Here is a 23582-nt window from a genome sequence, read left to right as displayed (position 1 = left end):
TGCCTTCTTGCCTGCCTGATGCATTCACTCAAGAGCAGCAGAAAGCGGGCTACAGCCACAGCCATACTTCTTTTAAGAACACATGTACTAAGTGAATATAGTTTAGTATGTGCTATTTCTTGTTTGCCAACCAGCAAAGTTTTGCTTAGACTGCTGCATTGAAAAGCATTTTCGCTGTGACTAACACTAAGTGTTATTATGTTGCACGATTGTGATACATATGTGAGGGTGTTAGTTGTCATGAAATCACAAAAAAAATTTTACAAACAAGTAAAGAAAAATAGTAATTTTAAAATAGAGATGGGACAATGTACAGTAGTACCCTGGTAAAAAGAATAAATAACTGAAACCAGAGTAGCATGTAATGTATAACTACTGTATAACAATAAGAAGTAAGTATCCCTACTGAGAATTTTAATTATAGAATCTCCACAGCATAGTAAGGGTATTAACTTCTTATTGTTTTACAGTATTTGGACATTACGGAGCACTACTCTGATCCAGCTTGCTTCAACAACATCAACACCATGTAATTTGAACAGAAATGCAATCTTCAGTGATAGTAGCTAAGTGACAATGGAAAGAAACCGGTACTACTCATGCAAGAAAAATGGAGTGAATATAATTTCAGGCAGGTGATTCACTGTGGCGTGTCGACTTAGTCTCACCCCCAGGCTAGGCGTGCCTATCATCCACATATTATTGTGTAGCTAATAGTCTACCTGCTTCTCTGCCACAAATCATTGATATACGCAACATGTCATGGTCAAGCGCATACATCCATGACAAAACCGTTGTAGGCACACTCAATTGTTAAATTAGTTTACACAACAAATCATGAATGTTTACTTGCAAACAAAGAAAGAATAGACCTTTCGCAAAAATTTTCTCTCACGAATATTTCCCATTATATGGTATCCTACCCCCCCTGCATATTCCCTTGTAATGCAGTATTTACTCCAATAAAAAGTACCTGACTATAGCACTCACTGTAATGTATAGTAACATAGTGCTACTTAGCCATACAACCACTCTTGCCATATGAATGCTGCATGAAATAATTAAGCATAAAACCGTAAGGAGTGTGGCTTTTCAAGGAGGCATTTCATTAAAAAGGTTAATTACAAGAAAAATTGTGCAAGAAAATATTCACAAATGCATCTAAAAGCACAAAATTTGCAAATGTTTTCTTCCGCAAGTGATTCTATATGGTAGTTCAAGGGAACCTCCCTTTTGAATTGAAAAAAGTAATTATCAAACCAAACTTTTTGCCTTGGAGCTTTTCAGTAGGTGTATGCACGCTGTGGTGATGCCCTGAGAATCAAATCACACTAATGGAGAATCATTCAAAGAAATTTCATTTAGGTGCATCATGTGATCAGTTGTGCACATGATCCCTGGTGGAAAAAGAGGGGAACTTATTGTTGAGATTAATTGAAAAGCAACAGCTCCAGTAAATTTTGGTGGTCATGTTATACATATGTTAGGTTAGTATGAGGTGTTTAATACTCACACCTTGAATGTTTGTTTTATAGTGCCATGAGGCTAGCATGTGATATCCTGAATGCATTGGAGTAGAAGACGTTCATTGTCAGTGATGACATGACATGTCATAGAGGTTTATGTCATGACATGTCATATGTCACAACATAAACAATTCATTTCACAACTGAAGCTATTACTTATGAAACTGTACTTTGTGTCCACAGCCTAAAGCTGTCATGTGTGAAACTACCACTTTATCACGTGACATGATTGCGCTGTTGGACAATGTGCAAATCTTGGTTATAAGCAAGAAGCTGGTGAATAAGCTTCATTCAGTAGGTTTTGTTACTTTGTAGTGGCTAGATGTTGCTTAGTGGATTACTAACGAGATTAGTAACTTCGTTACTTAAAGTAATAATATTACATAATATTAGACTTGTTACAGTAACTTCATTACTTAAGTAACACATTACGTTTGCAAGTAAAGTAACTTGAGTTGTATTATCTGTTTTTACAGCATATTTCGTTACATTACCACAAAAGTAATAATTATTACATAACGCATTACTCCCAACACTGGTAATTATGGAACTTTACGTCACGACATGTCGTATGTCATGACTATCATGGTATTCCTAATTGTCAGTTGACAGAAAGGCCAAAATAATGTTTATATTTGGAATAACACTTTGCCAACAAACTAAAGGAACTCAGGTGTGGAGGAGGGTGGTGTACCAGAAGATAAAAGTTGGCAATCAGCATACTATCTGGAAGTGAAGTTTAGTCAATATTACAGTAGCACCAAAATAAGCTCTGTGTGTGCACATTTAACTAGCTGCTACACACTGCTGTTTATGCAGCTTATAAATACTATAATCCTAGCACATTTTGTGCATGCATCATTTTGTCTAGAAACTGGCTGTAGGGAGCACTCTGGGATTTTCCAGATATTCCACTTCCAAATTTGAACCCCCTTGCAAAGAATCCTGGCTAAGCCCCTGCATTGTTCCCACTCTAGTTTAGACTTCCTAATTTTATACTCTACTGGATGACCTTTAATGTAGCTGAACTTTCTACAGGGTGACTTGTAATGTAGCTGAACTCTCTCTATAGCAAGGCTTGTTTTACATAGCTGAACTTTCTACTGGGTGACTTTTAATGGGCTGAACTTTATCCAGGAAGAACTGTAATCTAGCTGAACTCTCTGCTCTGGGTGGCTTGTATTGTAATCGAGCTCTTTACTGGATAAATATTAACGTAGCTGAACTTTCTACTTGGTAACTTGTTTCATAGCTGAACTCTCTACTGGATGACTTGCAATGTAGCTAAACTCTCTAGTGGGTGACTTGTATTGGAACTGATCTCTCTAAAAGAACTTATAATATGTAGCTGAATGCTCTATTAGGGTGAGCATATAATTAGAGTATCTTGATTGTGCACTGGTTACTCGTAGTCGGTTTTTGCATGTGTTTCTTTACTTATTATCCACTGAAAGGTTCTTCTTCTGTGATTATTCCACTTACCCGATTAATTAAATATATATCCTAGAAATATAGGCAACCTCTCTTTTTCACTACTTTCAACATAATTTTGGCTAGTGAACCAGTGCATACTGTATCAAAAAGAAGAATGGTGTCTGACATACCACACAATTAATTTAGTGTGTAGATGCACTGTTTAACTATCAACAATTACTGTAAATTGAAGCTTCATTTCAGCCATGTTCAGCCCATTACAGATGAAGAATAGTACTAGAAACACTTCTCAGTTGCTACAAAAATATATGTGACTGGATTTTGGAAAAATAATCCAAATCGCACATTAGAAGTTTCGAGATACATGGTTTTAAAGAATTGAAGCCAGCATAACTCTCCAAGGATAGCAAGCATGTGTATGAAATTTACACAAAAGATGCATCAATCTGTTACCTTTCAGGCCACTTCCAGTACTTGTAGCTGCTTGTAGAGTTTCCCGCCAAATAAGATAGAAAATCTGAGCAGTTTGATGAGCGAAGTAGTATCACGAGTGCTCAAAAAGGGGTGGAGAGTGGGGGGTGGCGGGGAGGGAAAGAGATAGACCTCAAAATGGAGGCAGACCACGATTGGAGCCCAGACACAAGATTACAGGGCTGTGCTGGCTCCTTAGTGGCTGATATGTAGCAAGATCAACAGAGAAAACGTCTGGCCAACATTATAAGGCTATCCACCAGTAAACCACTGATTCTTGCCAAGCCAGGTCTTTCACAAGGCCTGAAACCGCCATTTGAGCACTCCACACCACCCAGAAAAGACGTCTGTTAAAATCAGCCTTGAGTAGTTTGAGTGGTACTGAGGGTCAAAACTAGTAGTACGATAGTGTAGCTATCCACTGGTGGTGTTAGTTTGATTTTGCCTGGTGTGTGATTTGGATCGGTTTTGTAAAATCTGGTCACATATATAGATGATTTTTGCTAAAAACGCCAGACAACAGAGAGGAAACCATATGAGCTACTGCAAATCGACACCTAGCACTGTCAGAAAAGCAATGGGACACAAAAGAAAGTCCACTGTAGGTACTGTGGTATGCAAAAAGGCACCATCCGGGCGGAAGCAACACCTAACAGTAAAAAAAATTTCAACACATAGCCTTAGTGGTTGTTGAGTTATGATTGTCTGAATGCATCATGTTGGCTAGCTGGCTGGCTGGCTGTCTGGCTTGCTGGTTGGTTGGCAGGCAGGTAGGCAGGAGGCAGACAGGACAGGCAGGCAGACGGGGCAGGCAGGCAGAATATATCCAAATCACTCATGCTAACCAACAATACAACTAAAGTTTAAACATTTTATTGATTAGGTATAATATATATATATATATATATATACACATATCCTTTTACTAGGCATTCCAGCTAGTATTCGAGATTTTTAAATAAAAAAAATCTCCATATATTTCCCAATAGAGCCCTGGCACAAAATGACAACTCGGGTTTAACTTAAGATTGTTCTATCATCCGAGCTCCTATAAGGCTGAAAACCGCTACAGTGTTTTTCCACATGCTGATCACCATTAAAATCTTAGTTTTATTGTGTGCATTACATATAAGTAAGTTTTGTGTCATTTTGTAATCTTGTCAAGCATTGTATTGTATGTAGAATGCTTTAAAACTTTTTAAAATGTACTATCGGGTGGAAGGTAGTCACTGGTGCTTACTTCAAAGGGGATAGTTACTTCATTCGGGTTAGTGATTTTCAGCTCCACAGCAATTTTCTGATGATGGCTGTGCCATCAGCTCAAAAGTGTAAACCACTTCAAAGTCGGCATAACAATGCCATAATTGAACCACAACTCCTCCTTAGGTATTTATTTATTTATTAGACAACTATCCCTCTAGGGACCTGCAAAGAGGCTAACAGTAAGCCTGGGTATTGTTGCATCATTGTTACAGTTCCACTTTAGTTGTTTACCTTTAAAAGTGGTTAACTTGATGTTTTATTTACTTGAGATAGCCACTTACCTATGGGTATATGCCCTTGTATTGAGAAGTGTGCAGTAGGTGAAACATATTTGCTCACCGCAAAGCATACAAAGATCACTGAGATTCGTAAGACCTGAAATTACTCTCATTACATGTACAAACTTGCAGGTAGAAGCAACTGTAGTTTCAAGACAGTCCAGGTTGCTAGATGGCTTCCTAATTCCATTGTGCCATTTTCTCTCTTAAATGTATGGGGAGCCCCGGAGAAAAATGTACAGTTTTTACACACTGTGCATGCCAAAGTGGCTAATTTCAACCCAACAAACTATATATTTCTGAGATTGGCAATCAATACTCTATCTATTGAGCATATAAAAAGTCCATTTTTTTCCAAAATTTAAAAATTGGGCTGGAATGCCTACCTTTACAGAGTATGTATATAAAGAAATTTAAAACTCACATTCAATGCTTCTTGGTGTTGGCGATGTCAAAGCAAAAGCAGTTAAGAAGCTAAGGAAGATCATATATGTTAACAGGTTGATCAGGTACAGGTGTAATCCAACAGTCTTCCACTTGTAACTTAACAGTTTGGTGGCAAGTGGATGATTCAGGAGCTCAGTTCGTTTACTATCAACCTATTAATGGCATACAATACACGAAGTACAACCAAACCATGCAAATATGTTGTATTGTTTTCAAACCAAAAATGGCTATTGTTAAAATGGTTACAGTGTATGTAATACAAGTAGAAGGAAAAATTAGTTAAATTAGGGATCAAAAATGTAGTGAAACAGGGGAATAACTAAAAGGTAGTGAAACAAGAGAGGTTGCCTATACCTGCAGATATACTATTGGACATTATACTTCACTCTATAACTATGATTGAATTAGGGATTAAATGTCTACTAGTATATCTGCAGGTATAGGCAACCTCTCTTGTTTCACTACCTTTTAGTTATTCCCCTGTTTCACTACATTTTTGATCCCTAATTTAACTTTAAAATTCCTAATTTTTTCTTCTACTTATTCATTTACTTTTTTGCAACATAATTATGGATGGTGAACCCGTGCATACCACATCAAAAGAAGAAAGTTGCCAAACATACAGGCATACAATATGCCTAGGCATGCTCCCCAACAGTCAATTACTATGATAAGAGAAGTGCAGTATGTGTTGGTTCACTCCACTGGTCATAGTAATGTTAGCTACAAACAAGTGCAAGAATTTTAAGTTGGATTAGAGATCAAAGAAATAAAAAGTAGTAAAATGAGAGAATGGAGGTTTGCCTACACCTGAAGATTACTACGGTAGACATTTAATCCCTACTTCAGTCAACGGGTTACAGATTTAAATAGGGATTTAATGTCCACTAGTATATCTTCAGGTATAGGTGACTTTCCTTAATTGTTTCACTACTTTTTAACTGTTACCTTGTTTCATTACTTTCGATTTCTATGATCCCTAATTGAACTTTCTTGCACCTGTGAGATATATTACAAGCAATGGTTTGCTGACCTATACTATGGATCTTATTGAGTTTGGTGGCTAATAGATGCTATCTTTTAGCACTGAGGCTAGCCTCCTGTGTCCTTGAGTATTTACAATATTTTGGCTGTATATGTGGATACTGTAGCTATGGGGCCACCTGTGCCCCACAACAAAGCGGAGCCCAGAGTAAAATTCCCTAATTGTCCCCTCCTGTTGGCAGCCCTGCATGTAAGTGTACACAACCATCCATAATAGCTAATACAGAAGCATGTTTATACATACAATCTGAGTCATTAAATATATAGACCACACTAATATATGGTATGTACCACTCAAATGCAACTTTGCTATGAGTGAGCACGAGTAGTTAAAAACTTGATAAAAGGTGTGGTACCTGTTTCGTTGGTGAGTCTTCATCCCTGAAGTCGAGGGATGAAGACTCGCAAATGAAACAGGTGTCACTCCCTTTAATTAGCAAGCTTTTTAACCACTCAGACTCACACATAGTGACATTGCATTTGAGCAGTAAAGTAATATGTATACAGTATGTATGCATACCATAATTTGGAGTGCATGAGCATCTTTCTTGAAATCCTTTGCTGTCCAGTTTTGCTTCTTTTTTTCACTGTACATGAAAAATAACACACTTTCTATACAAGGTAACGTGGCACTGTACAGTGTATAATTATAGTAAAGCACATAATGTCGACAATTTTAATGAGGTATATGCAGCAATGTAAGTCACGTGTATAAAAGTTACTGTAATAGAACTCTGCAGGATTCAGATTGTGGTTGTGCAAAAATATCAGAACACAACCAGCATGAAAATAAGGTCAACCCAACTGTGAGATGAGTAGTGCTCAAAAACCAAATGCATTATGCTGAAGATTATGCTTTCAAAATCAGGATTATGCTTGCAAGTTGACTGTTATATTAGAGTATACCAGCATTTCTGTGACTGCTGTATTAGAGCAAGTGACTGCTCTATTAGAGTCCCTTGATCTTGTTCATAAAGTGTAAATAATCAGAAAAGTAACAGTAACTGTAATAACATGGCATGCTTTGTTTTCTTAAATTTTAAGCATGCACATTGAACATTTCAATAATGTAAAAATCTTGAAAATTGTCCCACAGTATATGCTGCCACAATTCATGATGCTTTCACTAGCTTATTGTGCTCGAATTTTTCTGGCATGATTGGTAACCTGTACAGTACCATATAATGGGAATAATTCATGGAAGAAAACATTCGTGAATGATCTACTATCTCCTCATTCATGAGAAAAAGTTCACGATTTATTGCATAAAATAATTTAATAATTGGGCACTCGCCTGCAACAGATTAATTATGGATAGGGAACGCTCAACTATATGGCTTGACTCTGACATGTTGCATACACATAGTAGCCTTGCATGATTGCTGCTTCACTGGAGAAGTAGGCATTCATGATAATGAGTGCAGACGATAGGCATGCCTAGCCTTGGGGGTGGCACTAAAACCGAGGCTAAGACATGCCATTCCAGCACAGTGAATTGCTAGGCTGCAATTATAAAAGCCCAATTTCTCTTGCATTAGTAGCACTAATTTTTTCACTGTCATTAAAGTTTGTATCTCTCAGTGTTCAAATCACATGGTCTTGCACCTCACTGTCATGCATATATAGCAGTTTAGCGAGTAGCGAGGCGAGTAGCTACGTACCTGCTTATGCACTAGTTATATGATGCATCAACTGATCCATGAAACAAAAAAGTTTTTAATTGTAGGAAAACATTGGCAAGAAAACATTCGCAAATGCATCTAAAATCGCGCAATTCACGAATGTTTTCTTCCACGAATCATTCCCATTATACAGTATCTAATCCAAAACAGCCAAGCTGTAAAAAAAAGTGTGCGGCCCTCAAAAAGGCTATGGTGAAAAAAGATGTGAAATCCAAGGTGGCGGCCAAGAAATGGCTGTGATGGTAGGTTAATGGTAAAAATTTTAATAATGACAATTCAGGTGAATTTGGCGCTGCTTGGTCTTGGCACAAAATTCACCTGAATTGTCGTTATTAAAATTTTTACAATTAACCTACCATCACAGCCATTTCTTGGCCACCACCTTGGATTTCACATCTTTTTTCACCATAGCCTTTTTGAGGGCCGCACACTTTTTTTTACAGCTTGGCTGTTTTGGATTAGATTTCACTTCTTTTTGTATTTGTATACCCCAAAGCCGGCGATTTTTTAACCTATCATTTATTTCTTTATCACAGGAAGAAGAAAAGATGGAGCAGATGTTAAATACTTTAAATATTTCTGAATTTATCAGTAAATGTACAAGTTATATATATAATACATATATTTATTACAGAACTCTCTGCATGGTGGTTTCTTTGTAACTTAACACTCTACAAGGTGACTTCTTCTAGCTGATCTCTCTACAGGGTGAATTGTTTGCAGCTGAACTATAACTCTTCTTCTAGCTGATCTCTCTACAGGGCGATTTGTTTGTAGCTGAACTATCTACAAGGTGACTTCTTCTAGCTGATCTCTCTACAGGGTGAATTGTTTGCAGCTGAACTATCTACAAGGTAATTCTTCTTCTAGCTGATCTCTCTACAGGGTTAGCTGAAATATCTACAAGGTAACTTCTGCTAGTTGATCTCTCTACAGGGTGATTTGTGTAGCTGAATTCTGTACAGGTGATTTGTTTGTAGCTGAACTCTCTACAAGGAAACTGCTTCTAACTGATCTCTGTACGGGGTGAATTGTTTGTAGCTGAACTGTCTACAACGTAACTTCTTCTAGCTGATCTCTCTACAGGTTGATTTGTTTGTAGCTGAATTCTGTACAGGTGATTTGTTTGCAGCTGAACTCTTTACAAAATGGTTTCTTTGTTGCTGAACTCTTTACAAGGTGAATTCTGCTAGCTGATCTCTCTACAGGGTAATTTGTTTGTAACTGAACTCTGTACAAGGGGCTTTTTTGTAGGTGATCTCACTGCAGGTTGATTTGTTTGTAGCTGAACTCACTAAAGGGTGATTTGCTTGTAGCTGAACTCCTTACATTGTGTCTAGTTTCTAGCTGATCTCTCTACAGGGTGATTTGTTTGTAGCTGATCTCTCTACAAGTTGATTTGTGTGTAGCTGATCTCTCTGCAGGTTGATTTATTTGTAGCCGATCTTTCTACAGGGTAATTTGTTTGTAGCTGAACTATCTATAAGGTGATTTGTTTGTCACTGATCTCTCTGCAGGTTGATTTGTTTTAGCTGAACTCTCTACAGGGTGATTTGCTTGTAGCTGAATTCCTTACAATGTGTCTAGTTTCTAGCTGATGTCTCTACAGGGTGATTTTTTGTAGCTGAACTCTCTACAGGGTGATTTGTTTCTAGCTTATCTCTCTACAGGTTGATTTGTGTGTAACTGATCTCTCTACAAGATGATTTATTTGTAGCTGATCTCTCTGTAGGTTGATTTGTTTCTAGATGATCTCTCTACAAGTTGATTTGTTTGTTGCTGATCGCTCTAAAGGTTGATTTGTTTGTAGCTGAACTCTCTGCAAAGTGTTTTGTTTGTGGTTGATCTCTCTACAAGGTGATTTTTTGTAGCTGACCTCTCTTCAGGGTGATTTGTTTCTAGCTGATCTCTCTACAGGGTGATTTTTTGTAGCTGACCTCTCTTCAGGGTGATTTGTTTCTAGCTGATCGCTCTACAGGTTGATTTGTTTGTAGCTGAACTCTCTACAGGGTGATTTGCTTGTAGCTGAACTCCTTACATTGTGTCTAGTTTCTAGCTGATCTCTCTACAGGGTGATTTGTTTGTAGCTGATCTCTCTACAAGTTGATTTGTGTGTAGCTGATCTCTCTGCAGGTTGATTTGTTTGTAGCCGATCTCTCTACAAGGTAATTTGTTTGTAGCTGAACTGTCTATAAGGTGATTTGTTTGTAGCTGATCTCACTGCAGGTTGATTGTTTTAGCTGAACTCTCTACAGGGTGATTTGCTTGTAGCTGAACTCCTTACATTGTGTCTAGTTTCTAGCTGATCTCTCTACAGGGTGATTTGTTTGTAGCTGATCTCTCTACAAGTTGATTTGTGTGTAGTTGATCTCTCTGCAGGTTGATTTGTTTGTAGCCGATCTCTCTACAGGGTAATTTGTTTGTAGCTGAACTCTCTATAAGGTGATTTGTTTGTAGCTGATCTCTCTGCAGGTTGATTTGTTTTAGCTGAACTCTCTACAGGGTGATTGCTTGTAGCTGAACTCCTTACAATGTGTCTAGTTTCTAGCTGATGTCTCTACAGGGCGATTTTTTGTAGCTGAACTCACTACAGGGTGATTTGTTTCTAGCTTATCTCTCTACAGGTTGATTTGTGTGTAACTGATCTCTCTACAAGCTGATTTGTTTGTAGCTGATCTCTCTGCAGGTTGATTTGTTTCTAGATGTTCTCCCTACAAGATAATTTGTTTGTTGCTGATCGCTCTAAAGGTTGATTTGTTTGTAGCTGAACTCTCTGCAAAGTGTTTTGTTTGTAGCTGATCTCTCTACAGGGTAATTTGTTTGTAGCTGAACTCTCTCCACAGTGACTTGTGTGTAGCTGAATTCTCTATAGAGTGACTTAATTGTAGCTGAATTCTCTACAGGGTGTATGACTTGTTTATAGCTGAACTCTCTTCAGTGTGACTTGTAATGTTCTGAATCTCTACAGTGATATATTTATAGCTTAACTCTCCACAGGGTGACTTGCTTCTTGCTGAACTGTCTATAAGATTAACTGTTTGCAGCTGAACTCTCTACAGAATAACTTGTAATGTAATAGAATTCTATAATGGAGTAAATAAATTATCCGAATGCTTTATTAGGGTGACTGCTTTATTAGAGTATCTCTATCTCGCATTTGCTACACGGAGTTGGCTTTCGAATCATAACTCAGTGGTTTGTAATTCGATTCTTCTGTACTACTGCAAGGACTTTCTATGAAGATTATTCCAGCTATACACCGATTTTCAGCTCATTGCTCTAAGCGGTTTGCCTAGTAGGCGTGAAAACTAATACTTTTTATCCATAAAAATCGATCGCGTAATTGTGACACGGGTTGGGTTTTGTGTCATATCTCCATGGTCTTTATCTCGATCCTTTCAAACCACCAAAAGGCACTCCTACGATGGTTACTCCATCTACAGAGCAATTTATTTATTATTAAAGCTTTACAGCACAAGTGCTGAAGGTCTGCAGGACACCTGGTCCTACAGCCTGCTCAAGGACATTACACACTAAGACATTAGCTACTTAAGGTGTGTTTGAAAAGTTGCAGAAAGGAGAAAAAATCCTTGACTGGACCTAGGTAGCCTCAAACCTGCAGCCATCCGATTTACGCTCAAACGCTTACAGGAGTCTACCAGGTGGTCAGGATGTTTTCTCCTTGATATTTTCATGTATTTATATCCATAGGAATTCTAGAGAGTGACTCATTATCTCTAAGTATCCCAAGTAGAACCAAATGGACTCTAGTTAATTTATTAAAGCTTTACAGCACAAGTGCTGAATTTTCAACTCATTCCATGAAGCGGTTTACCCTGTAATGAGGCGTGACAACAAATCGATCTTGTTTTACGCGAATAATCAGTCATAACTCCTGAACCATTCATCGGATTTGCACCAAATGTGATGCTAGGATTCGCCTTTGGACTCCCCTTCTGTGTGCCAAATTGCAAAGCGATCGGAGTACGCGTTTGCATTTTATGGCAATTTTTGACAGTGTGCGAAAACACGAAGAAAGAAGAAAAAAAATTGAAACTTTGGCAGCTCGTATCTTGGAAATGGCTGGAGCGATTTCCTTCAAACTTGGAATGTAGATTCCCCTGGCTGGCGGGCAACTCTGTAGCAAATTTGGTTCCAATCGGATAAGGGATCACCGAGATAAAAAGGTGTGAAAATGACGTTTTCTTTCTTCCTGTAAATATACTCACGGTGTGGCGCGCCGGCTTCTTGGGCCACACGGCACACTACCGTGTGTCTCTATCCACACAAAAACAGCCAAGCTGTGAAAAGGTGGTGCTGTCTTAATTCGATATTTGATAATATTATTGTTATACTCTAATAGAGTGTACATTCTTTTTGAGACTTCTAATAGAACATACATAGAATGTTTTAGAACAATCTAGTACTTCTATTGGTAGATCTATGAAATTACAAATGTTTGATTATAAGCAGATTTCAACTAGAAATTACATTTATAAAGCAGAATTAAGTGAGATGATCATCCAAGGTAGCAGTGGTTCAGTGGTTAAGGATGCAGGTGTTGGGTATGGAGGTCCCTGGTTCGAACTCTGGTAGCTAAGTTTTTCTCTCAACATTTTTGCACACTTTTTTACCCCGCGGTGACTGCTCTATTAGAGTATCTCAATCCCACGATTTTACACTTGCTTGGTTTTTGCTTTATAACTTTGTCGCTGTAACTCTATTGCTATTCAAACTATCAAAAGGCACTGCTACGATGATCAGCCTATCTATACACCAATTTTCAAGTTATTTCTACACTTGGTTTACCCTGTAGCCGTGACAGAAGTTAGATTTTTTATGTGAATAAATGCCCATAACTCCTTGAATATTTCTGAGATTCACAACAAACTTGATACATGAATCCACCATTACACGCTCTTCATTTGTGCCAAAGATCAAGGCAATCGAGTTACATGTTTGTATTTTATAGCAATTTTTGCAGAGTGTGCAAAAAGAAATCAAAGCCCCCGTACCCCCGTACAGCATAAGAGGCCATACCTATTTGAAAAGTTGTTGCTCAGACCCGACCGACTCAATTTTGCACAGATTTTAATTAAGAACTGAAAAAATTGATCACGTTGCACCTTAAAAATTGCTGCAAAAGATCGAGATACTCTAATAGAACAGTCAGTTAGTACAATTTGATCTCAAATGTAATGCTAGCTATCTGTAGCTAAATGTAAAACCAGCATGTTCCTCACCCCTGGTGAAGAAAATCTATGATAGCATTAGTGCAGTGCTCATTGAACTCTAGGTATGTTTATCTGTTTTTAATAGTTATGTATTAGAAGGGATTTGACAGGTCTGCATACAGCTTTATTGTGACTTACCAATCTATTATATGGCTTGTAACCAGCAAGTACACACAGCTATCTTAATATTATAGTTAGCTAGCTGTTTTATTTTATTTTTTGCCTACCGACCAACTCATTTTGTTGTAAAATAAATCCGAGCAACAACTTTTCAATAGGTATGGTCTAAGAAGAAATTAAAACAAAATTTTGAATGCCCATATCTCGCAAATGGCTGTTGCAAATTTAATCAAATTTGCTGTGTGGCGTACACTACCTAGGGGACAGCTATAATGCAAAAATGGTGTGCTTTGGTAAGGGCCACGGAGCTATGCACGTATGAAAAAGCTGATTTCTTTCTTCCTGTCAGTATACTCATGGTGTGGTCTCAGTTTTCTTGGCCGCACGACACACTACCGTGTGTCTTGATATTCCTAATGTCTATGCATTGATGTCCATCTTGAAGGTTTCGGGCTGCCAACACGGGTTGTTGGTTGACCCTCAATACATTTACTGTATTGTAAAGTATTAATAATTATACAACCAAGTACTAAGAATAATACGAAACGCGGTTAAAATTACGTCATAAATAAATAAATAAATAAATAAATAATTAAATAAATAATTAATGTTTGAGAAAACTACGAGGCCTAGAGACATGAACTAACCGGGGATAGATTCGCCTGTGAATGAAGGCACAAACGTATAATCATTGCTCCTGTTTGTGCTGATGACTTGACCATACGTGTAATTCTATATAGCGCCCAGTACCACACCCTTGCTTAATTACTTACATATTGCGCGAAGAAGATTAGTGATGCCCGTGCAGGAGAGCCAGAAGCCACTTGTGTAAACAAGAAGATTACAAGTAAGTTTTATGTTTGTAACATCTCAAGTCTCCATGCCAGCTGCCAGTGGATTCATTCACGTAAATAAACAATACAAGAAAACATTAAAACACATGCCATGCTCTTTACAATAAGCTTACAGTTACATATAAAATACAAGTAAACAATTTTGTCTTGTGCAGCTGGCATGGCGAATTTTCTTTGTGTTGGTGTCAGGCAATTCAATACGTGCTTAATCTTTTTTGCCTTCACCTGGCGTAGCTACTAGGCTCTAGTGGCTTGGCTGTCTTCCTTTATCTGGTTCATCTGGCTTGCATACGCCTACAGCATTGTGTAGCTATCTCCTGAAAGTTGTGTATGCATAACTATAGTGTGTCACCCATCACTGTGCCATTGCTACATCACTGATGAACCTTACTTAGCTCTAGTTGATGTTGATATGCATTGCTGTATATTGGCTAATAATTTTTATCTGCATGGTGATGTTGCCTATAATATATTGCTGCATACAATACTGCAATAATGTATAGTTCTCTCCTGTATGTTTTGTATACATATACTTTGTACACATCACTGTGCCATTACCACACCAATGATGTACTGGCACTTAGCTACTGGTGGCCTTTAGTTACGATGCCACTATTGTGTTATATCTGTCACTACTGTGACATATTGAGTTGATTTGGAGATAATGCATTCACCACCTAATAGCCTCACCGGGGGGCTGTCACGTTGGTGTATGTACTTGGTTGTATGTGACGCGGTCCTAGTAATAATAATAATAATAATAATAATAATAATAATAAGCCCATTGATGCAGTACGAGTGTCCACAGAGTGAGTTAACTACATACTGTATATACTAGTATCCATTCTAGCCCAGGTAGAACCATTTTGTTATTATACACCTGCTTTCTGTAATGATTAGAAGACGTACATACAGTATAATTAATATGTGTAATATCTTGCTTCTGTAAGATATTGCACAGGTAGGTGTGATTCTGGAAATCATTACACTTCTCTGATGTGCTTCACTATCTCATCTAGTCCAAACATCATGAAATCAATAAGTTTTGGTTATCTTTATTCAGAAAAAATTTGATGACTTAAGTTTGAACAAACAAAATTAACTGGTTACCAATACATTACTGTTATAATACTAGGTGGCTGAATTTATTAGAGCAGAGCAATAGTGCAATTATCATAATCAGAAATTAGGAACTTTTAAAATGATTACAATAACTATAATTATAACCAAAGACAATTACCAACCTCAGATGGTCAGTTATAAAGTAACAATTCTAAAATGTACAATGTAGTCAACACAACTTTATTAATTGATTAGAATCAATCTATGTTTAACTTTTTACAGTTTTTCTGCCAAGAATACTAGCTAGCACGTTAACATTCAGTGGAAGAAGGCAAGCTCATCGATTGTTCACAATACCACCAGCATGAGTGAATACTCTTTCTGATGGCAAAGATGTTGTTGGCACTGACAATTACTTATGTACCAGCTTTACAAAAAAGGGGATATCTAGAAATGTCTTGATTCCAACAGTTTACTTGTGTTTTTGTAATCTAGTATGCTGGTGGTTCAGAATGATGGTAAAAAATCTCCAGATCTATTTTTCCAGAACAGTAGTGTGTGAAACTTTTGGTGAAGACAATTATTGGGTTGTACTATAATACACTAGTAAAATAAAAATCATGAATTTAAAAATGAAGTAGGGATCCAAGTGATAAAAAGTAGTGAAACAAGAGATGAACAATGGTAGTTATTACAGCATAGCTCAGTGGGAAATCCCTACTTTGGCAATGAACAAAAAATAATTGTTATCCCATGCCAAAGTAGGGATTTCCCACTGAGCTATGCTGTAATAACTAACATTGTTCATCTCTTGTTTCACTACTTTTTATCGCTTGGATCCCTACTTCATTTTTAAATTCATAATTTTTAATATACTAGTTTGTTTAGTTTTTTGTTAAAGCATACAGCTAGCTATAAACGTGTGACTGTTCTATTAGGGTGACTGCTGTATTAGAGTATCTCGAGTCAGCCTGCAAAAGATGTGTGCTTGCCCAAAAAAGGCTCAAAAAAGGGTGTGTTCATCGTGGTTTCAATCAATTATTAGACTAGAATATCTCGAATCAGCCTACTAACTTGAAGGTGTGTGTCACAAATGCAGCTAGCGTAAAAGGGGAGTGGTCTCAATCCATAGATCGATATATGTAGAATAAAGTATGGGCGTGACCTTGTGACCTATCGTGGAGTACCAGTACCTCCGTAGCTACAGTAGCGTACTCTAAGCACCTTAAATAATTTTGTGGCGTCTATTATGCTAAAGTGTTGATATGGAAAATTAATGCCTCGATATGGTTTTGTTGGATGAAGAAGACAAGCAGCCTGATTGAAGATAAAAGAAAAGACAAGGCGCACAGGGCGTACACTCGTCGGAACCCCAAAAGGTACATCCCACCAGTGAGCTTGTTGTTGTAGTGTAAAATGGTGATCGTGCGCTGCTTCATTTGGGCTCTAGGCTTGCGACTGTGGTCAGTGAGTGAGGGAGTGAAGCAGTGAGGCAGTTGTATTAAATTTGGAGATTTTGGCTTTTTTTTAAAAATTTTATATCCGACCACCTGTAAGTGTTTTGTTGTATTTAATGCTGTTTTATGTATTATATAGACTAGTACTATTCCGTAAAGGTGGTTTTCGCCGCATACAATGTTTGTAGGATGATTTTTAAAGGCGGAGTTTTGGGCGGTGCGCGAAACATTCACCACGATCCCTACTTAAACGGTACGACTGTACCGTTTGATATTAAGGACAGTAATCCCTTTGGGAGTTTTATAGTCATAATGAACTCAGTGAACTTGTGATGCTCTATTTTGATGGTCAAGTAGCTCAATCTGCAATTCAAATCACTGATTAATTACTCTTTTTTGCAAGAATTCAGGTACATGATTTCAATCTAGGGCCTAAAAAGAGGAAGCACACACTTTGGACATGTATTTTTTGAATTCGGCCTGTGTAGCAACCTGACAATCGTAAACTATCAAACATTAGATTTTAATAGATTTTTTGCAAGTGTGAGGTTAGTAGTTATAGGTCAACGATGAGTAGTTTTTGTAACAAAAATTCATATCATTGTAATAGTACAACCTTTTCCCCACCTAAAGCTTTAGTAATTTTTACAAGGGGTTTCATAACAGATAAGTAATCTAACATTGCCACAAACTCAATTTGCATTGCTGATTGATGGCATACAGTGGAACCCCCTTGGGATCAGGGGTGGTCCACAAGTCTGAGAAGTCCATATTTCTGAAACTGTGTATAAATAACATATACAGTGGACCCTCGCAAATCCGACCCTCTCTAATCCGGATCCTCGGATAATCCGAACGGGTCATGTAGCTAGCAAAAAAATATATCTAATTAATGCCCAGCAATAAACGCGTTTTTAGCGAGGTTAAAAAGTTGAGGATATGGCTGAAGAAAAGCAAAAACGTGTGACCTTGTCAATTGAACAAAAGTTTACTATATTGAAAAAGATTACTGGAGGAGCAAGTTTAAGCAACATTGCTAAAGAATATGGCATTGTCAAATCAACTGTAAGTGACATTAAAAAGAATGAAGATAAGCTAAAGTGAAGAAGTGACTAGACTAAGTGTTATTCATACCAAGTGTTTCACTTGGTATGAATGTCAAGATGAGTGCACTACCCCATCACTTTCAGTAATGCTAAGCAACTTACTCTTGACACTTACTTTCATTCAACTTAACTCCAAAAATGTATACACTGTACTAGAACTGTAAAACTTGATGTATGTGAAGACCTCTTATATCAAGACACACGATAGTGTGTCGTGCGGCCCAAGAAGCCGGCGCGCCACACCGTGAGTATATTGACAGGAAGAAAGAAAACGTCATTTTCACACATTTGTATCTCGGTGATACCTCATCCGATTGGAACCAAATTTGCTGCAGAGTTGCCCGCCTGCTAGGGGAGTCTACATTCCAAATTTTAAAGGAAATCACTCAAGCCATTTCCGAGATACGAGTGGCCAAATTTCGTTTTTTTTCTTGGTTTTTTTTTCTTCTTCGTCTTTTTGCACACTTTCAAAAATTGCTATAAAACGCAAACACGTACTCCGATCGCCTTGAAATTTGGCACACAGAAGGGGAGTCCAAAGGCGAATCCTAACATCAAATTTGGTGCAAATCCCGTGAATGATTCAGGAGTTATGACCGATTATTCGCGTAAAACAAGATCGATTTGTTGTCACGCCTACAGGGTAAACCGCTTCATGGAATGAGTTGAAAATTGCTATGTAGATGGAGTAACCATCGTAGGAGTGCCTTTTGGTGGTTTGAAAGGAATCGAGATAAAGATCACGGAGATATGACACAAAACCCAACCTATGTCATAATTACGCGATCGATTTTTAGGAATAAAAAAAGTATTAGTTTTCACACCTACTAGGCAAACCGCTTAGAGCAATGAGCTGAAAATCGGTGCATAGCTGGAATAATCTTCAATGAAAGTCCTTGCAGTAGTATAGAAGAATTGGATCACAAACCACTGAGTTATGATTCGAAAGCCAACTCCGTGTAGCAAATGCGAGATCGAGATACTCTAATAGAACAGTCACCCTAATAGAGCATTCAGCTAATTTATTTACTCCATTATAGAATTCTATTACATTACAGGTTATTCTGTAGGGAGTTCAGCTGCAAACAGTTAATCTTATAGACAGTTCAGCAAGAAGCAAGTCACCTTATAGAGAGTTCAGCTACAAATATATTGCTGTAGTGATTCATAACATTACAAGTCACACTGAAGAGTGTTCAGCTATAAACAAGTCATGCACCCTGTAGAGAGTTTGGCTACACTCTCTAGAGAATTCAGCTACAAACAAGTCACTGTGGAGAGAGTTCAGCTACAAAGAAACTACCCTGTAAAGAGTTCATCTATACAAACAAGTTACCCTATAGAGATCACCTGCAAACAAGTAACCCTGAAGAGAGTTCAGCTACAGACAAGTCGCTTTATAGTTTATACAGTGTTCAGCTACAAGTAAGTCACTCTGTAGAGAATTCAGCTACAAGTAAGTCACTCTGTAGAGAATTCAGCTACCACCAAGTCACTCTGTAAAGAATTTTGCTACAAACAAGTCACCGTGTAGAGAGTTCAGCAACCAAAATACTACTCTGTAAAGAGTTCAGCTATACAAACAAGTTACTCTGTAGAGAGATCAGCTAGAAACAAGAGAGAGTTCAGCTAGAAGAAGTCACCCTGTAGAGAACTCAGCTGCAAAGAAACCCTGTAGAGAGATCAACTACAAACAAATCACCCTGCAGAGCATTCAGCTATAAACAAATCACCCTGTAGAAAGTTCAGGTACAAACAAATCACCCTATATACAGTTCAGCTGCAAAAAAAATCACTCTGTAGAGAGTTCAGCTACAAAGAAGTTATGCTACAGTGAGATCAGTTTGAAACAAGAGATTTCAGCTACAAACAAATTAACCTGTAGAGAGTTCAACTATGAACAGATCATCCTGTAGATAGTTCAGCTAGATACAAGTCACCCTACAGAGAGATCAGCTAGAGGAAGTCACCTTGTAGAGAGATCAGCTAGAAGAAATTGCTTTGTAGAGAGTTCAGCTACAAAGAAACCACCCTGTAGAGAGTTCAGCTGCAAACAAATCACCCTGTAGAGAGTTCAGCTACAAACAAATCAACCTGTAGAGAGATCAGCTCGAGGAAGTCACCTTGTAGAGGGATCAGCTAGAAACAAGTCACCTTGTAGAGAGTTCAGGTACAAAGAAACCACCATGTAGACAGTTCAGCTGCAAACATATCGCCTGTAGAGAGTTCACACAGCTAGAAACAAATCACCCTGTAGAGAGATCAGCTAGAAGAGGTCACCTTGTAGAGAGTTCAGCTACAAAGAAACCATCATGTAGACTCTGAGAGTTCAGCTGCAAACAAATCACCCTGTAGAGCGTTCAGCTACAAAAAGATCACCCTGTAGAGAGATCAGCTAGAAGAGGTTACCTTGTAGAGAGTCCAGCTACAAAGAAGCATCATGTAGAGAGTTCAGCTGCAAACAAATCACCTTCTAAAGAGTTCAGCTACAAAGAAACCATCATGTAGAGAGTTCAGCTACAAAGAAACCACCATGTAGAGAGATTAGCTGCAAACAAATCACCTGTAGAGAGTTCAGCTAGAAACAAATCACCCTGTAGAGAGATCAGCTAGAAGAAGTCACCTTGTAGAGAGTTCAGCTACAAAGAAACCATCGTGTAGAGAGTTCAGCTACAATGAAACCACCATGTAGAGAGTTTAGCTGCAAGTAAATAACCTGTAGAGAGTTCAGCTAGAAACAAATCACCCTGTAGAGAGATCAGCTAGAAGAGGTCACCTTGCAGAGAGTTCAGCTAGAAGAGGTCACCTTGTAGAGAGTTCAGCTACAAAGAAACCATCATGTAGAGAGTTCAGCTGCAAACAAATCATCCTGTAGAGAGTTCAGCTACAAAAAGATCACCCTGTAGAGAGTTCAGCTAGAAGAAGTTACCTTGTAGAGAGTTCAGCTACAAAGGAACCATCATGTAGACTCTGAGAGTTAAGCTGCAAACAAATCACTCTGTAGAGAGTTCAGCTAGAAGAAGTCACCTTGTAGAGAGTTCAGCTACAAAGAAACCACCATGTAGAGAGTTTAGCTGCAAACAAATAACCTGTAGAGAGTTCAGCTAGAAACAAATCACCCTGTAGAGAGATCAGCTAGAAGAGGTCACCTTGTAGAGAGTTCAGCTACAAAGAAACCATCATGTAGACTCTGAGAGTTCAGCTGCAAACAAATCACCCTGTAGAGAGTTCAGCTACAAAAAGATCACCCTGTAGAGAGTTCAGCTAGAAGAAGTCACCTTGTAGAGAGTTCAGCTACAAAGAAACCATCATGTAGACTCTGAGAGTTAAGCTGCAAACAAATCACTCTGTAGACAGTTCAGCTACAACGAAACCACCTTGTAGAGAGTTCAGCTACAAAGAAACCATCGTGTAGAGAGTTCAGCTACAACGAAACCACCATGTAGAGAGTTTAGCTGCAAACAAATAACCTGTAGAGAGTTCAGCTAGAAACAAATCACCCTGTAGAGAGATCAGCTAGAAGAGGTCACCTTGTAGAGAGTTCAGCTACAAAGAAACCGCCATGTAGAGAGTTCAGCCTCAAACAAATCACCGTGTAGAGAATTCAACTACAAACAAATTGCCCTGTAGAGGGATCAGCTAGAAGAAGTTACCTTGTAGAGAGTTCAGCTACAAAGAAACCGCCATGTAGAGAGTTCAGCCTCAAACAAATCACCATGTAGAGAATCCAACTACAAACAAATCGCCCTGTAGAAAGATCAGCTAGAAGAGGTCACCTTGTAGAGAGTTCAGCTACAAAGAAACCATCATGTAGAGAGTTCAGCTACAAAGAAATCACCTTGTAGAGAGTTCAGCTAGAAGAAGTCACCTTGTAAAGAGTTCAGCTACAAAGAAACCACTATGTAGAGAGTTTAACTGCAACAAATCACCAGTAGAGAGTTCAGCTAGAAACACATCACCCTGGAGAGAGATCAGCTAGAAGAGGTCATCTTGTAGTGAGTTCAGCTACAAAGAAACCATCGTGTAGAGAGTTCAGCTACAACGAAACCGCCATGTAGAGAGTTCAGCTGCAAACAAATCACCCTGTAGAGAGTTCAGCTACAAAAAGATCACCCTGTAGAGAGTTCAGCTAGAAGAAGTCACCTTGTAGAGAGTTCAGCTACAAAGAAACTATCATGTAGACTCTGAGAGTTAAGCTGCAAACAAATTACTCTGTAGAGAGTTCAGCTAGAAGAAGTCACCTTGTAGAGAGTTCAGCTATAAAGAAACCATCGTGTAGAGAGTTCAGCTACAAAGAAACCACCATGTAGAGAGTTTAGCTGCAAACAAATCACCTGTAGAGAGTTCATCTAGAAACAAATCACCCTGTAGAGAGATCAGCTAGAAGAGGTCACCTTATAGATAGTTCAGCTACATTTCAAGTCACCCAGTAGAGAGATCAGCTGCAAAATAATATCCTGTGGGGAATAATGGGCATGTAATAAATATATGTATATAATTTGTATAATTACTAATAAAATCAAAAATAATTGAAGTATTAAAAATCTTCTTTAAGTTCTTTTCTTTTTCCTGTGGTAAAGAAAAAAACACATGGGTTAAAAAACCCCCAAAGCCAGCCATTGGCCGACTTTGCAGTATACAAATACAAAAAGAAGTGATATCTAATCAAAAAACAGCCAAGCTGTAAAAAAAGGTGTGGCCCCAAAAAGGCCATGGTGAAAAAAGATGTGAAATCCAAGGTAGCGGCCAAGAAATGGCTGTGATGGTAGGTTAATGGTAAAAATTTTAATAACGACAATTCAGGTGAATTTTGTGCCGCTTGGTCTTGGCACCAAATTCACCTGAATTGTCGTTATTAAAATTTTTACCATTAACCTACCATCACAGCCATTTCTTGGCCGCCACCTTGGATTTCACATCTTTTTTCACCATGGCCTTTTTGGGGGCCGCACCTTTTTTTACAGCTTGGCTGTTTTTGATTAGATACTTATTTATAGTCAATAAAAACTTAAAACACAGTGTTAATTGATGATTCACAAATCCGAACATTTCAGTAATCTGAACAGCCTTTGGTCCCAGGGGAGGTCAGATTTGTGAGGGTCCACTGTAATAGCATAAAGAATGTTGGTAAAAATATCAGTATTTTTCAACTCCCCTAATAGAACTGTCACTACTCTAATAGAGCAGTCATTTCCGTAGTTCAGTTAACTGAGAATCTGGATAAGTGGGGTTCAGAGGTTCCAATGTATATAATTGTTATATAACATTACCCTGTCTTATCATCACTATCTTTCTGATCATTTTCAGTAGCTGTAGGGATTTTGTCTTCAACATCATCTAGAAACTCATATTCATAGGTTACAGTCAATGTACCCTCCTTTTTATCCTTCTTAATGCAGTTTTCTAACACAACTTTAGCAACATCTATAATGTACATAATGGTATACACATAATTACCAGTATTACAAATGTAACACATGACCCTAAGGCTAAGAATGTACATATATTAGGAAACTAACAGTGAGCAAACATGTTACATTTAGTGCAGTGTTGCACTAATATATAAATCTGTTGCTAATCTGGAGGCTTATATAATGCACTATC

The 23582-nt window shown here is 38.1% G+C and overlaps 1 protein-coding gene across 1 annotated transcript in view; it reads right to left on the bottom strand.

The window, feature by feature from the left end:
• The window catches only part of LOC136266290 (transient receptor potential cation channel subfamily A member 1 homolog), a 134334-nt gene that overhangs the window by 27071 nt on the left and 83681 nt on the right, over positions 1 to 23582 (bottom strand). Inside the window, exons 12-14 of the mRNA XM_066061305.1 lie at positions 23249 to 23402; positions 6984 to 7050; positions 5397 to 5571 (exon numbers count right to left, since the gene is read on the bottom strand). Coding sequence (XP_065917377.1) covers positions 5397 to 5571; positions 6984 to 7050; positions 23249 to 23402 — 396 coding nt within the window. The remainder of the gene's footprint in view (positions 1 to 5396; positions 5572 to 6983; positions 7051 to 23248; positions 23403 to 23582) is intronic.

The sequence above is a fragment of the Dysidea avara genome, chromosome 9 (genome assembly GCF_963678975.1).
Source record: "Dysidea avara chromosome 9, odDysAvar1.4, whole genome shotgun sequence".
Lineage (NCBI taxonomy): Eukaryota > Metazoa > Porifera > Demospongiae > Dictyoceratida > Dysideidae > Dysidea > Dysidea avara.
The sequence above is the reverse complement of the archived record's forward strand: the minus strand, read 5'-3'. Positions and strand labels throughout refer to the sequence as shown.